This window comes from Halichoerus grypus, chromosome 7 (assembly GCF_964656455.1).
Source record: "Halichoerus grypus chromosome 7, mHalGry1.hap1.1, whole genome shotgun sequence".
NCBI classification, from domain to species: Eukaryota; Metazoa; Chordata; class Mammalia; order Carnivora; family Phocidae; genus Halichoerus; species Halichoerus grypus.
In genome coordinates, this window is record NC_135718.1 from 33220487 (window position 1) to 33237654 (window position 17168).

Consider the following 17168-nt stretch of genomic DNA (forward strand, 5'->3'; position numbering starts at 1 on the left):
TAGCCCAGTGTGACCCATTTTGGACTTCTGACTCCAGAACGGTAAGACAATACGTTCTGCCTGAGTGGTGATTTGTTACAACAACAATAGGAAGCTGACACACCAGGCCCCCTGAGGGGTATAGTTTGAGAACCATTGCCTTTGCAGGTTTGCTGTGACCATAGTTCACTTTGGATCAGTGGTTTTTCCACTAAACTTCCCAGGGACAAGAGGGACTAGTGCGAATAGAGGGGGGGCATGAGCAGGTGGAGAGACAGCGGGAGGGGGAGAGAGAGGTGGAGGAAGGAGGGTGGCCACCCTCTCCTGAGTCTGGTCTGTGGAATGATCCCCAGGGGTGGTGTCCCCGAGGAAGCTGGGAGGGAGTCTGAGGACTCGAGAACACCGTCAGATTCAGTCCCGACCTGGGGTAAGGACAGAGGGGCGGACGGAGGGTGCGGGGAGACCACAGTGCCATTGTCAGAGCTCCTGGGGCCAATGTTGCGGCGGGAGGAAGGAGCTGGTGTCTCCCAGCAATGCGCCTGCCTCAGTATCCCGGCCATGCTCAGCCAGCGGCTGGGGTGGCCCATGGGGAGCAGCCCGGTGCTCTGGCGACCGTGGATTTCCCAGCCCAGCAGCCATTGCACGGTCATCCGTCCCGCCGTCAGAGACCCCGCACTGGGGCTTCTCGGAGAGCTGGGAAGTTCCTATGGCCGGAGGTTTCCCCAGGTCGGCAGCCTCCTGGCAGCCAGGGCCCTTGGAGCCACCTGCCCTCAAACCTCAGAGCCCAGCCCCGGGTCTCCTGGCTCAGCTCCCCTCCCCCCAGGGCCAGACAACAGCTGCTGAGGCTCAGACGCTTTAGAAAGTGCGTGTCCCCATTCTTTCCTTCCTGCGCACTCTTTCCTGGCACCCAGCTGCTGTAAAGGTCAGGGTCAGGGCCGGCACAGCATGGTCACGACGAGGCTCTGGCTGCAAGGAGGGGGCAGCTGGAGCAAATGCGCCATATGGTGTTTGTGTGATTTCCACGTGGGTGAGCAGGGGGATGAGCAGGGAGATCGGAGGGAAACCTTCCAGGAAACTAGGCAGGTGCGCCTAGGTTTGCCCGGGCCCCGCTTGCAACAGGTGCTGCTCATCCAGGCCTCAGGCCCCAGGGGGCCGGCTTCTCCCTCAGGCAGAGATGTGTGGTGTGTGGGGGGGGGTGTGTGTGTGTGGGGGGGGGTGTGTGTGGGGGTGTGTGTGTGTGGGTGTGGGGGGGTATGTGGTGTGTGTGGGGGTGTGTGTGTGTGTCGGGAAGCCAGGCACCGATGGCCCCCATGGGGAGGGCTGTCTCTATTCCTGACTGATTGTAACCGGGACTCTAACTGGATAACTGGATGTTTGTTAAAACAGGACACAAAACACAGGCCAGAACTCACATGCCAGTTTCTCCCCAGCAGTCAGGTGGGGGGGGGCGGAGGGGACAGGTGGGGAGGGGGATCCCTGGATGTAGGAGGAAAGATAAAACCAAGAGTCTGACAGCAGGAGAGGCCCTCAAAGACCCAAAAATAGTTTTTTCTTTTCCAATAAGCTACAGGGAAGGGCCTGGGAAAACCACCAAAGGACGGCATCCAGGTGGTAGTACGTACACAGCTAATCAGTCGGGCAAAGAACACTTAGCACCTGTGATTGCCAGGCACTGTTTTAAGCCCTGGATGACCAGGAGTGGGTAGACTAGAGGAGTGGCAGGGACCACCCCCCCAAATGCTAGGGTGACAAACACCCTGTCTCCTTCTCTCGTCCCCCTCCTTCTCTCACCTCTTCTCCCTTCCCCGAAGAATCTACTTGGTGAATGGGACAGAAACTCGAGTGTGTTCATCCCGGCCACCTGAGCACGAGGCAGACTCTGGGGATGGGGCGGGGGGGGTGCGGGGAGGAGTGCTGATGGGCGAGGCCTGGCTGAGGGCAAAGTTACCTGAAATGTGAAGTACTCATCTGCAGGGGCATTCAGCATGTTACATATCTGTAAAGCAAGAGGACACAAAAGTCCTAAAACATGTGGCAGAACCACGAACCCACAAAGCAGACAGAAGAAAGAATGCATCAGAAGCGAGGGTTTCCTCCACAGCTCTCCGTGGCTCGCAGGCAAATTATTCACACTGAACCTTGGCTGGGCCAAATTTGCTAAAAACACATTGAGGTTCTCTTCTGCTAATTAAGTCATTGCATGACATTTAGCACAATCTTTGCTCTTTCCTACTCCCAGCCTCTAAGGATTCTTCTTCCAGATTTAAAACAACTAACTGTTCAGACCAAGGAGAGGAGGAAGCTGAGCAGAAGACAGTTCTGCTAGAGGTGGGGCAGTGATGCTAGGAAGGCTCTGTTTCCCTCCCTCCCTCCCTTTCTTCCTTCCTCCCTTTCCCTCCCTTTCTTCCTTCCTTTTTTTCTGATGTGGGATCTGAATTGCAAACAGGTGCCTACGTGGCAGAAGGAAGCAGCCAGGCAGATTTAGGTACAAGGTAAGAAGTCACTCTGAGATATATTTGAAGTACTGAATTCAGAAACTATTGCTTTCACCCATAAGGACAAGAAATCATTCTGTTCTTGGTAATTTTTAATTATCTGTATGTCAAATCATATCCACAAATGAGTCTTAATAAAATGCTATAGCTTTGTTTCTACCACAATTCAAGTATTTAAAATCACAGCATTTTAAAGTTGGAAGGAACTTTAATCATTAAGCTTAAGCTTTTTCTTCTAAAGATGAAATAGAAGCCCAAAGACATTAAGAGACTTTGTTCAAAACCATGGGTGGAAGCTCGAAGTGGAGTCTGAGTGTGGGGGCTGGTGTTACCAGTTCTCCTGGTGAGGGGTGGGGAAGGCCCTCATTCGTAAGCTCTGCCAATTTCCATGGCTCCAATTCTCCCACCACGGGGGATCGCGAGCAGCTGACAGTTTAACAGCTTGCTCATAAAATCCCTGAAACTCTAACACTGGTGAGCGGGGAGCAGTAGCCTTCTACACCTGCTGGCCCGGTGTTAGTGCTCGCATCCTACGGTGGTTGAGCCACATCAGCTATGTTTGGGCTACTCTGATGAAGCAACCGTGCAAGTGTTTCGAAGTTTTTGTTCGCATATACCGCCGAAGAATCGAAGGAATGGCGTGTGCCGTCCTTTAATCTTATCTAATCTGAATGAACTACATGAATTCGTGGCTGAGCGTCCTTCAGGTGTGTTTTAAGGAGGCAAAATGTAGCTTAGTCCTCTTTTCTCACCTTTCTACCAACAGTGTCCGTCTTCACCCGTACTTTTAAGGCCTCTAGAGAACATCTACAGATGGGTCAAGGTCCTAGAGGCCAGGCTTTTATCTCAGTATTCGGAAATCCTCGCTGCTCCTCGGTCTTTCTCTCTCTCAGTTCACATGTCTTCTTGATTCCAGCTTGGCTTGATCCTGTATTTAGTGCCTTCAATTCTACAAATATGCCTAATACTCATTTTTAATATCTGAGAAATCATTAAACCAGGGCCTGTTGCGTCCCATTCAGAGCTGGGATGTACTTGTCTAAGGAGAACTCTGCATGTGTCCCCTAAGTCCAGAGAGGTCCGGCTGCGGGACTTCTGCGACAGCTCGCCCTAAAGTGTGCCTTTACTCTCTCTCTCTCTAACCTGGGGAAATGAGGGAAACATTTTAAAAAGCTAAAAGGAAAAGTTTCAACACTATAGGAGCCCAAATAATTTTGATTAAAATTGCAGATCATTTTTATCTAGAAGATAGCATTTAGAAACACTCTAAGGCCCCATCCCTTAAATAATTAGGTCAGTAACCTTATTTTACAAATGTGAGTGTTAAAACCCAGAGAGGTCAGGGCATTTAGCCCGAGGTCAAGGATTTGCCAAGGGATTTGGCCAAGGCAGGGCTGAGTCAAGGCGCCCAGGGCTCTTCAGCCATGCCTTTTGCTCTCTTGGCCAGAATGCACCGCCATATTACAGAATGCAGGCCCCCCGGGAATGCATTGCTCTGGCTGAGGCTGCTGAAATGTTTAATACCATTCTTTAGACTAGGGGTTCCCAGCCAGGGTGGTGTACAGCATCTGGTGGGTAGAGGGCAGGGATGCTGCTGAACACCTTACAATGTGCGGCTAGCTCCCCCCGCCCCCGCCAAAGAATCGTCTGGCCCCAAATGTCAATAATGTTAAGTTTGAGAAAATCCTGTGCTAAACACAAAATATGTTTTTAGTAATCCCTGCCTCTTGTGAGTACATCGTATAGTCTGACATCTTTAGGAGGGGAAAGGAGGACTATTAATAACTCGAGCACAACAGGTGTAAATGGAAGCTGGCCAGGCAAACTGGGATGTATGTTCACCCTAATTATGGAGTCCCAGGAAATGGCTCAAGCTCAACTCTCCGAAAATCAATTCCCACTTTGGGAATGCCAATTTGCCAAATGAGCACTTTGGTGAGAAATACCTTAAACTAGATTTACGAGGGTTTGCCCCTAGTCCTGGGCTACCAGCGGAGCAGGGATGGAGCCTGGGATGGGAGCTGAGATATGAAAGGCAGGGATGCAGCATATGTGGGCGATCTGTGATAGAACCGAAACCTGGGGGACAATCCTCCCCTGCTTTGGGAATCCATCCCTTGGCAAGCTGGTTATATGGCAAGTTGATGACTTGGCAGATTAGCCATTCAGTGAATTGGCTTTTGACACCTTTGCTTTGTCGAAATTGATTTTGGGGGGAAAACCTGTTTCCCTAGGAGAGAATAGGTACTTAAAAGTCGGGGCATAAATCCCCCTACACTGGCTATGGCAGCTTTGGCCATATCGAATTTGATAAAAGCTCCAAACAGGGATCTAGTAGGTGATCTGCCAGGAAACCAAGGATGGGCGCCGATAGTCAAGGAATTTGGTGATGTACTGAAGCTGAAAAGTTGTATCTGTGGACTCAGGAATGAATTGGAATGTTTTGGTCATTACTACTAAGTCAAGAAGGACATTTAAAAAACACTTCGACTATTTTGGAGCAAACATGAAAACATGGTATTTGTACATAGTGCTGTTTATTCCTAAAAGAAATAAGCTTGTTTTTTCTCTTCTTTCTCTTTTCTTCCCCTTTGGCAAGTCTCTACACTAGAGAAAGGGATCATGCCACCTGTTCGAGGCCCCCTGGTCCTGTAACCAGTGAGTCCAGGGTTTAGGCCTCCTGGGAACCCCCAAGTAAAGCCCCTGACATAGGAAGATCCTTCAGCCACATCCAGAATTTTCCTCACTCTGCTACCATTCCAAACCCAGCAATTTTCACACTAAGCGGAGACCAATTTGTGCCAGTAAAGGAAAACGGGAGCTAACCTAGGTTTTGTTTCCCCTTCTCTCTGACCCTTGAGTGACTCTATTAGTCACTATAATTTACATGTCCATTTACTAAATAATGAGGATGAATGAACACTGCTAATGACACAAGGATAACACTAAAGAAAAACCAAATATGCAAATAAGTGCTATAAATACATTACAGAAACTTGGATTTGCAAAGCGGAAGATAGGAAAATGCCAACATAAAGAAATGTGGGAAGCACTGAACCCTCTTGCAGGGAGGAATCTTGATGCCAAGAGATGACACAGATGGTGGAGAAGCCCAACAAGGGAGAGAAATCTTTCAAGAGAAGGAGGGAGAGTATGGTAGAGGAGTGGGAAAGTTATGGTGACTCTAGTTCTCTGGCCTGGAGACCTATGGGACCTACCAGAGACCTCTTGTTTCTTGTCTACCCACACCTGACCTCTATTCGCCAGACCTGGCCTGCTATCTTTCCACACACACCCCCCACCCCCACCCCACAGACCAGGGCAAAACTCTTTACTTCCTTTATCAACTCCCTCATTTTGCATGGCCATCAGTGGCAAAGTTCTCCATTTACACATTTTTCTTTTGTCAGTAATTTCTCATGCTTTGGAAGTTTTGGCCAAGGTAACTATACTTGAGATCTAATTAAACCCAACACGAATCCTAGCCACAGACTTTCAAAGGACATCTGAAATTTGCATGGCTGCTGAATAAGAAGTTGGGGGGACGGATGGATCTTTCTCACGTTGACTAAATATTTTCGTGTAGAGTTTGGAAGTCTCTAGTTAACCTTTCAACTGCCAAGATTCCTCTCTCCCAAGTCCTGTGCGGGCATGTCACTCTTCCCTCCTGCATTTTACTTTCACAACTGTTCCCATCCCATAACAAATAAGAGTTTCATCCAATACTATTCAAGATTTGAATAGGAACTTACAAATCCATTTTCGGCAACGTATGTTGGCAACCCGCTAACAAGAGTCCAGTGGTCTGCAGGGGGTGTCCTTGAGGAAGATTAGAAGAAAGAGAATCATTACCACACAGAGAAATGCAACGTGGGCAAAAACAAAAGGGCAACTCCTGCCGCCTCAGGACAGTACTCACGGGATCACTTTGATCTCTTCTTTTCCATGTAAAATGTAATCGATGATTTTGTAAAAGATGACTTCCTAAGAGGAGAGAGATTATGAGAACAATCTTATTTCCCAAAGAAAACACTTCTCATCAGCGAACTGGTACTTTAAAGCTCATTTAATTGTACCTTATTTTCTAACCACATTGCTCTGCCTAAGTACCACCTAATTACTCATGTCCTGATTACAAGCTTGCAATACATCTAGAAATACTAGTGGCTGTTTATCTACATGAACAAGCCTGTGGAGCTAAATATTAAAAGTTGAATTTATCCAGACAGCTTTCAAAGGAATCTTGTTTTGCTTTTAACTGATCCCTTTCTATTGTCCAGAAATATCTGGCTGATAACTGTAGTGGAACAAAGCATGTAATTTCTCAGCCTCGGTCAATGTGTTCCCTTCCCCACTGTGCACTGAACACTTCCCACCTTCCAGCACTGGCTGATCGGAACAGGTGTCTCAGGAACAGGATTCAGCAGTTACTTCGTCAAAGCTGGGAGGGACTTGAGAACTAGTCTCTCTACTTCTTTGGGCAGATGAAGAACCTGAGGCCTGGACACATTCCATCCCAGTACCCTCGCTTTCCTGTGCACTGGGAATACGGTGGTGAGACATCATTCCTGCCCTCTGAAGCTTGCTGGCAAGGGGAAAGTAAATCCAATCTAACCCTTGCCTGGAGTTTCCAATCTAGCAGGTTTGAAGGAGGACCTGGGCACAGGGTGCTCAAAAAGCTAGGCAGGGGGCTCTGATGTGTCCCTTCCTCTTGAGAATTACTGATTCACCAAGCCCAGCTATACAGAAAAGGAAACTGAGAAGTGGAACAATGAGTTTAGGCAAGGGCCACCCAGCTGGCTTGGGCAGAGCTGAGACTTGAACCTCAAACTCCTTGTCCAGTGCTCTTTCCTATCCACTGGTCTTGGCACCCTGTGCCATGCACACACATCACTGAGGAAGATGTTGGCACCTACTCTGCCATCGGGGGTCTTCGGACCTTTATAAGGCTCAACTTCTCCCAGCTTGATTGGCCATTCATCGTAGAATGCCTGAAAGCAATTATATTTAAATAATATTAAACGAACTGTTCCGTGACCTACTATATCTTCTGTGAGTTTCATGGCTTTGCGTATTTTATGTTAATTTAGAATTCTGGAATTTTAGAGCTGAAAAAGACCTATCATTCCCAGCAATACTGCTTACAAACTTGAGACTGAACAAGTCACTTAGGCTTTTTCATCTGTAAAACAGGGATAGTAATAGAATTTATACTATAGGGTGGTTGTGAGGATTAAATGAACAATACAGACAGCACCTACCTTGACACATAGGTAAAGGGACTCAGTAGCTAGCAGCTGTTTATAGATAAACTAAATCTAAGTAGGTTAAGAGATGTGGCCAAGGTCATGCAGAGTGGCCAACAGTGTGGGCTGCCTTACTCAACGTCTATTCCCCCCCTCTTCCTCTCTAACAGATCCCAATTTATTTAGGCATCAGGTAGTCATTTTCTCAGGGAAGATGGGCCTGCACAGCCCCTGAGTGGCCTATATATGGTGCCTGGGATTAGCTGGAGGGCAGGCACACGGCCAGCCCTGGACAGCGGAGAAGGGGGAGAAGTCTGTGGAGGCGCTTCTGGGGAAGAGCATCCCTCGGATGAAAGGTAATGGAAATGACATTTGCAGGAGGCGCCTCCCAGTTTTGTCCTGTGTGTCACGCCTTGAGCTGCAACAGCTTTCTTGCCACCGCCAAGAGGAGACCTTCCAACTTGCTGCAGGTCGCAGAGACCTTGCTAGGGGAAAACAGCAAGCCACTGGGACCTTGATGACTATACTGAGCTCTGAATGAGCCAGTCTTAGAATTGCCCGATCTTGGGACTTCTTGTTAAATGAGATAATAACTGTCTTGCTATTACTTACTGGGTCTGATGTTCCTTGCAGCCAAAAGCACCCTAACCAATAAACTCAACCACCAAGTCGCAGAGCCAGGATCGAAGCCCAGCTCTCCTGACACCTGGTCCTGTGTTTATCCACTTAGAACAGTTACTCTGAAAAAATAACTTCCATTCACATGGAGAATAAGCAATATAAATGATATAGTATTCATTACTTATGTTGAGCTAGGAGAGCTCCAACCGAATTAATGAAACAAGATGAGAAATGAACATTATATATATATTGTGTGAATAGTAGCCATTTTTTAATGGATCACATTTCATGTGATGGGTGTTGTATAGATGATTTGAGGGGAGACAAAATGTATGGAGTGACGAGGACCTTCTCCTTGGTCATGTCCAGCAGTCCGATGGAGTACCGCTCACAATTCAGATATGTTCTAACTGTGTAGAGTGCTTTGTGAAACTGGCGCTCCACATCTGTGAGCTCTTCAAATACTTTGTTGGCCGACCACATGAGGATCTGGAAGGAGGAATTAAAAAGAAAACACTCAGAACAAAACACACAGTGAAGAGGTAGAGCATTAGCCAAAAGAAAGTAGGTGTCTCCAATAAAAAGAACATGTATCACTGAACAATGCACCTTCATTTTTGAACTTGTGCGTGTTTGACACACTACTCAGATTCCCTGGGATGATTAGACCTGTGCAAGGGTGAGGGTCTCTGAAAGAGGTACGCCATGATTGGTCCCCATGTCAAAGGGCAAGTGACCTCACCTTGCAAGCAGAGACAGTCCCTGGGCAGAGGGTCCAGTATTGGTGGTGCCCTGGCTCCTGCCGTTCCCCCACTGGGGAGAAAGCCATATGCCTCTTTCCACACATCCTGAGCTACTCAGAGGTAACCTTATCTGGACAGTTGGATAGGAGGGCATGTTGGAAGCCCTTCATCCCCACCCCTCTCCCACCATTGTACAGATGAAGAAACTGACGTCTAGAGAGTGGCCCAGACTGAGGTACCCTGGTTACCAATGTTGTTCCTCATCCCTCTGGCTCAAGGAGGCAACAGACTTCAGAAGAGTGATTGGTTCCTCAGATTAATAGCTACGATATGTACCAGGAACTGTTAAGAGCTTTGTGTGGACGAATTCATATCATGATCATGTGATAGTCACAACAACCACGTAGGGTAGGTACTAGAATTATCTCACAGAAGAAACCACGGCTAGCCAGGATAAAGACGAGGCAAGCCAGTTGTACATGCAGATGGAGGAGCAGAGAGGTGGGGGGGGAGGCAGGGGCAGACCATGACTATGACCATGAGAAGACAGCCAGGACTAAAGTCTGAGAATCAGCTCCTTAAACCCCCAAGAGCGATAGGAGGGGTCTGGGCTTGTTGCCTCTGGGTCCCTTTGTCAGAACAGGAAAGCATGGAGTGATGAAGGTCACCTTCCTAGTACCTGGCTTCTTCGGGATTCAACAGTGTACAGGTAGTTGGTATGATGAAGCTTTAGGATGACAGAAACAAAGTTGAGGTATCTGCAAAAGACCTACAGGAAGCAGAGAAAAACAAATTAGGTATGATATCTTTCTCTCCATTAAACAACAAATTTCCTGAGCCTCCGGCTGGATGCCCGAGGTTAGCATTACCTCCTCATCCTGTTTGGAAAATTCAGATGCGTTTACTTTGTTAACTGCCATAACCACAGCAAGAACCTCTTTGCCCATCACGATCGGAGTTGCCAGCAGATTCTTGGTGACATACCCAGTTTGTTTGTCCATGGAGTCAGAGAAATGGCTGTTCTGAAAGACACATTCACACGTTTGCCAAAGCAGCACAGAACCATGGAATGTAGGTCTAGGAATGGCAACAGACCATTCTCTCTAGTCCAAACCGTCTGGACAGATAACCAGGGCCCCAGCACAGCGGTCCCACCCACACCCCCATCCTACGATTGCACAGAGTGAACTCACTGGTTTTAGGATGAGCATCTCCCACCTAAGCTATGGCCTATCTAGGTGAGGCTGCGGTAGAGCTGGGAAAAAAGAGGTGATGTCACGGCCAAGAGGAAAGTGAGATGCTAAGAGGAAATGGGGTTACAATGGACAGAAGGTGTGCAGGGAAGTAGCACACAGCTGGGATTACGCGTGTAGGCGCATGGAGCTCTTCTTTCTAATTATGAGAGTAAAATGTACGTGAAACCAAACAAGTGGTACATCATAACATAAGGAAAAAATTAATGACTCCTCAAACTCCTAATCTCACTCGAGGGAACCAGTGTTAACAGCTTGGTATGTCTCCTTTTTTCCCCCTTATTTTTTAGAGATTGATTGATTGATTGGAGAGAGGGAGAGAGGGGGGAGGGACAGAGAGAGAGAGAGGCACGCAGACTCCTTGCTGAGCGGGGAGCCCAACACTAGGCTCCATCCCAGGACCCTGAGATCACAACCTGAGCTGAAACCAAGAGTCAGATGCTTCATGGACTGAGCCACCCGGGTGCCCCGGTATGCCTTTCTCTAACTCTTGGACAAAAGTATTTCTTTTTTATAAAATTTTCTAATTCACACAATACTTGCATCATATAATGATACTTTATGGACTTCCGTCCAGACTCGTGCATATGGGTGTGAATTCAGCCTCTAGATTCTTGCACAATACTGCATAGTGTGGGAGCCCCATGGTCTGCTCAACCATTCTACACTGACTTAGTCTGCTTATAGTTTTCCCCACTGAAAACAGTGCTGTACTAAACATTCTTGCTTTCATTTTTATGTGATGGATTCCCCGAAGTGGAAATCTCTTTTGCTGGATTCACAGATGTATGCAGTTTTTATTTACACAGATTACTTTTATAAAAGGTTGGAAATCTTACTTCCACTGGTCATGTGTGAGAGGACCTTCTCTTGCCAACACAAAATGCTTCTCAGTTTTTAATGTTCTACCAAGCTAACATCTTTCATACATGCTTCTTTCTCTCTCTCCCTCTCTCTCTGTGGGAGAGAGGAAGTGGATCTTCCCAGATACAAGCCTCATGCAGTAGATGTGAGAGATGATTCTAATATCCTAACCATGGAAAGGGCAGAGTGATGAGTGTGGCAATGTCCCTAAATGGAAGAGCTTCAGAGGGTCAAGGACAGCGGTTCTTATTAGCTGTAAGCTAGAGGATTGCCCACTCTAGATGGGTGTAGACATAGCCTTCCATGGTTCATACTAACTCATCTTTGAACTTGAGTCTCCTTCAGTTGGAACTAAACTTTCAGCCTGATTCTGAGACTCACTGGCCAAAGTTAATGGGGTTTTCCTTTCATAGGTTGTATTATTTATATTTCCTTGTGTTGATGGTGCTTCTGAGATTAGCACGAACCCCTGGAAGCTGGACTCTGTTCAGTTTCCAAAATTAAAAATGTGGGAGCCTACAGTGCTACTTCTGGGCCAGAATCTCACCCAGGGAGCAGGGCTCCTTGGCCAATAGAACTCACAGCTCAGCTCGGAGCAGCAGACCTGGGCTGTGCCTCACAAACACCTGCAGACAAACTCACATTTGCAGACCTCCCAGCAGGCCCACTGAATCCTGACAACCTAGAGTAGCATCCATCTTCCCCAGGAATCTGTACTCTTAGTGGGTGAATCACTCCTGTGGAGGAGCCCTTAGGAGTGGTGAGATGCTAAGGGAGTCAGATGGAGCCCCTTATCCCAGATCTCTTTTCTACCTTTCCCAGCATGGACCCACACAAACCAACTATTTATTTAGGAGGCTGCATCACCTAATGTTGAAGAAGGCTTTGGCGTCAGAGTTCTCGGCTAAAACCAGACCCCAGTTCACCAGCTTTGTGATCCTGGGCATGCTACTTAGGCTTTGTGGAAATAAACGCTGATATTATGGACTGCTTAGAGTCCTGGCACATAGAATAATACAGTATGGGAAGAGCACTTAGAAAAGTGTCTGACACATGGTAGGTGCTCAAGGATTACTGGGAAGAGACGCCTGGGAGTTTATTGGGCTTCCCTGGATGAGAAGTAGTTCTCTTTTGCAATGACCATTCTGCTTCTAGTTCTAGCTTTCATAACCAGTCCCAATCACTGAAGAACCTAGATGCTCTCAGCCCATGTAGGCGTCCTATGCCCGGAAGACGCGTTTGCCTGAGGGCCAGTTTCTGGCCGTCCCCCCATCCCCCACCCCCCACCTTCAAGAGCCGCATTTCTTTCCTAACCACCTGATCTGCCATTCTCTCTGCCTCGGGTAACATCTTCCCTGTTAGGCCAAGACGTCTTCAGACTTTGTTAGGTTCTTCCTCCTCATCCACTGCTTGCCCAAGGCAGCTCCAATTCCATTTTCCTCCTAATCTATTACCCATTATGGGTTGCGATCACCTTCATTTACACAGCAATCTTGGCCACTAAGTGAATAATCAAAATACCAGATCAGATGCACACACCATGGGATGGTCAGGCAGGCTAGTTTCTTTGCAAGCACACTTCACTCGGCAGCTTCAAAGCTTTATGCTCTTTTATTCTAGATTCTAAACACAAGGAAATATTCCTAAGTTCATTTGGCTGTTTTGAGAAAATGACATACATTTCAAAATGTAATGCTTGCTTATTATTATATTTGAAAGCCCTACATAAAACCATCCGTCAGATGACAGGGCAGGTGAGGTGAGGCTTTCTGCTTCACTAGCTCAAACAATCCCTAGTGAAGTTTGCGTGAGTAATTCCTATAGGTCTCGGATTCACAAGCTCCCCTGGGTAGACCTTCGAAGAAGCCACTGAAGGCATCTGGGGAGCACTGTGTGTAGCAGCAGGTGGCCCGGGCCCCCCATCTGATCTCAGCGTTGTTAAACTCTGATTAAGTGCCATTATCCCTTGAGACCAGGAGTCAGAGAAGGGAAGGAAGAGAGAGGAGAGAGGAACAGGAGTTAGAGGCACTCTGTTAATTATTGAAAACTTAGGATTTCTCCCATGGCTTTCTTTTAAACCACAGTCAGAACGAGAACCACCCATAGAGTTAATCAGTTTTCCCAATAGAAAAAGAAATAACCTGAGGAGGATATCTCTCCGTTTCCTGTTATTAAAAGTTTCCCTGTCTTTAACCTGTTTTAAAAAAGAGGCGATAATCAGCAACCCTTTTTTTGGCTACCTACACCCAGGCCCCAAACGCCCCTTGGCATAAATATAATAATAGTTGTCATTTATTGAGCACCTACTAGGAGTCAGGCACTTTATGTTCATTTAATCTGTATATTGGTTTGCCTCCACGTCTCAGGTGCAAAAATGCAATCTGTCACACAGTTACCTAGCTAGTCTCAAACCCGCATCTGCACCGAGTTCTCTCTGACGCCAGAGGTCTCACCCTACACCTTAGCTTCCCGGCTATCACCTTCATGGACCCACAAGGTCGGGGCCATCCGGCTCTACCTCTTTGTCTAGGTCTGAGAACTCCTTCCCTCACCTGTGCCCACATTGCCAACCAGGGAGAAGCCACGTGTGGTCAGTAGCGTGGTAAAAGAGGGAGGCCTCAGAAGACCCAAGTTATGGTCCCAGACCTGCCACATCCTGCCTGATTGACCTTGACAAGATTCTTCCACATACAGGATGGACATAAAAATATGCTCCCTCCTTCCTCACAGGGTCTTTGCCAGAATCAAATGAGATTAAGAATGTGAAAATGTGAAATTGTCAAATACAATGAGAAGTTGAGAATTAGAAATTTCATTCAAACATTGGTTTCCATCTTCTTTCTTTTTGCAGATTTTACCATAGCGATTCAAGTCTGGCAAATTGCAGAGAAGTGGGGGTAGGTGGAGGGTGGAAAGAGTGCTGGACACAGAGTGAGGACACCCCCTCTAGTCCAGCCCTTCTCACTCACTGACCATACCATGGACTCTAGGATAGATGCAGCCCCTGTGACCTCAGCTTCCTTTCTGCCCAAGGGAAGAGTCAGCTCAAGACTTCCAGAGCCCCTGCCACTGAGGATCCCCTGGTTGCTCTGAAATCCAATTTTTCCTCCTGCATCTGCTCACCCAACACACCAGTGTTTTTCAATATTGACTGCATTTTAGAATCACCTGGGGAGCTTTTAAAAAATACTATTGCCTGCATCCCAACCCCTGAAAGTCTGGTGTATTGGTCTATTGAGTCTTGGTATTTTTTTTTTGAAGCTCCAGATTCGATTTTAATGTACATTTGGAGTTGAAAAGCACCACTCTTCTCTTCCTAAGAGAAAAATGCTTAGAAGCAGTAGAAATGGAAAGCAAATGAGGCCCTGTCTCTCCTCTGAGCTGAGGAGGGTGTCTGTCTTCAACTTCTACTTCTCTGTCCTGCCCAGAAGAGCCAGGAGTCCTTAGGAAAAAGACAAGGGGAAAACATGCCCTCCCCTGCCCACCTCCATTTACTGCCCTGTCCACGCAGTGACGCTCACCATGGACAGCAACACACCAAGGCCACCCGCTCTTTCCAGCCGCCTCTGCTATCATTCTCTTCTCAAAATGCCAACTGAGCTCATTGATAATGCATTGCAGAAACCATTTTACCCATCTCTTTAAACAATTTTTTTTTTTTTTTTTCAGAAAAAAACTTGCATGTCCCTTTCTTAAGTTTGAAGTCCTAGTAATTTTGGAGATGTCCTCGGTTGGGGACTGGCAAGAAGCATACTCCCGTGAGAAAATCTCAGGGTGTGCGGGCCTAGCCTCCTAATTGGAGTCTGGAGAATTTTGCCTAAAGGGGACAAATCCGTCTAGTCACAGGAGCTGTGACAGTCAGCGTCAGAAGCTCCCTGAAACTAGCTAGAGCTCCCTGAAGGCAGGGATCAGAAAGGGACTGAGGACTCTGGTGGCGGATAGCAACCTTGCACCGGAGGGTTGTGCTGGGCTTGTTTGCAGAGGGTTGCTAATGTCTGACGACTTCTGTGCCTTCTGGATCCGTGCGGCCCTCGTCCTGTAATCAGCTTCAGGAGGCATGTAGGGGATTAGCCTCCTGCCACCAGCTGCCCCCATCCACGAGCGGCCAGTAAACCTTGGCACAGAAGCGGGAAGGATTTCAGGGACACTCCGCATCAACCCCGTTCCATCATAAGCCACTGCTCCCCTTCAGCTAACAGCAAAATCATAGTCGCAGGACGTGCGTGTGGAAAAAAAGCGGGAGAAACCCCGGGCTGGTACCTGTGGTTACTGATGAGCGGAGCAATTATGAGTGATTTACATTTCCTCCTTCTTGTTTATTTGTATTTTGTAATTTTTTTTTTAACGAACAAGCATTGTGGTGGTAAGAAGAGTGATTTTTTTGTTGTTTTTAAAAGCGCATAACAACACCTTGTGTTTGCGCAGTATGCTGTTAATCTCAGGAGCATACTGCGTGATTGGAGTTGATTCTCACTAGAGCTGACTTATGGGGGGTTAGGATGGTCGATTGCACTTATCAGCCAAATTTACATTTTTCACAATCCAAATGTAAACATCTGAACTTTCAAATGGTATTATTTGTTCTTTCTGCACATTTGGTCTGTAAGTGAAAGAATCCATTTATGAGCCAGGCCGTCCCAGAGAACTGAGTGACCTCAAAGGGTTGTGAGTGAAAAAACAAAACAAAACAAAAAAACCCCAAAACAAACAAACAAAAATAAAGGTTGTGAGTGAGAGGTGTGGGGAGCAGCTCACAAGTCTCAGCATCAGGCACCTTGCTGATCTCACCAGTGTGGGCCGCTTTGCCATGCTGTTCAGAAGGAAAGTTCCCAGAGCAGGGAGGATATGTAAGGAGCAGGTGTGGGATGCACCCGGCCCAGCTAAGTTTGCCCGATAAGATGCCAAACATTATAAGGGACACCCACTAAAAACGTACTCATTGTTTATCTCAAATCCAACTTGAACTGAGCATCTTATATTTTTATTTGCTAAATCGGGCCACCCTCGGCCTAGGGGATCCTCTCCCCGCTGTTCCTACTCCTCAGGTTATAGCCACACCAATGCCGCAGGCTGGCCCCTGGCTCCCAGCTCTCCCCACCGGCACTTCCACGACCCTGCCAAGACACCCGGTTGGCCCCACTGTCATCAAGCCACCTACCTTCTGTACATCTGGGACATTAACGGCTTTCTTCGTGTGAGCAACCCAACCCACTATCCCAATGTCCAATGGAAACACAACTTCTTTGTCGGGTACCACCAGACTGTCCTCAAACCTGGAGGTGGGGGTGATGTCGAGCAGCCAGGAGGCCACCTCGGGCGTGCCGTTGCGGGCCCGGCAGGCAAAGAGGCTGCAGCGGTCAGCGTGCAGCAGCCGGGCCACCTTCCGCAGGGCCCGGTGCACCGTGGGCTCGGCGCTGGCCGCCTCCTCGAGCATGGGCAGCAGCAGCTCGGCGCCCACGGCCCACTCCTCGGCTGGCGACAGCGGCCCGCTGGGCCCCGGGGCTTCCCCCAGCCTCTTGGCGAAGTACTCCTTGGCAAACTGAGGGTGGTCCTCCAGGTACTTCTCCACCGCCTCTTGGTTGATCTCACCCATGGTGCGGCTTGCTCTGCTGTTCTGGTTCAGAAAGCGAGACCCTCAGAGCACCACCTGGGATGGAGGGCCCAGAAGGAGCTACATCCTGGTCAAAGTCACTGAGAAAACCCTACATGGCACCTCACAGGATCCCCCAAAGATGGAGCAGAATAGTTGCTTAGCAGAGCTTTCAAAAAAAAAAAACAAAAACCCCAACTGCCGGTCACTCTTGGGCTGTGACAGAAGGTCTGGCTTAGAGTAGGATTCAGGGAGCACAGGATTAAAGAGTTCTTCAGGACATGCAATCCCTAAGCATTCTTAGCTCATAAGTCCTCAGAGAATCCTCAGAACATCTTAGATCAGCCAGGCAAGCGGCAAGTCGAGGTGACTATTCC

At 47.9% G+C, this 17168-nt stretch overlaps 1 protein-coding gene across 1 annotated transcript in view; it reads right to left on the bottom strand.

The window, feature by feature from the left end:
* PDE6C (phosphodiesterase 6C) overlaps positions 1-16794 on the bottom strand; it is a 48423-nt gene extending 31629 nt beyond the window's left edge. The window contains exons 1-8 of the mRNA XM_036072486.2: positions 16360-16794; positions 9954-10106; positions 9764-9853; positions 8690-8830; positions 7391-7465; positions 6394-6458; positions 6227-6293; positions 1928-1975 (exon numbers count right to left, since the gene is read on the bottom strand). Coding sequence (XP_035928379.1) covers positions 1928-1975; positions 6227-6293; positions 6394-6458; positions 7391-7465; positions 8690-8830; positions 9764-9853; positions 9954-10106; positions 16360-16794 — 1074 coding nt within the window. The remainder of the gene's footprint in view (positions 1-1927; positions 1976-6226; positions 6294-6393; positions 6459-7390; positions 7466-8689; positions 8831-9763; positions 9854-9953; positions 10107-16359) is intronic.
* Between the last annotated feature and the right edge of the window lie 374 nt (positions 16795-17168).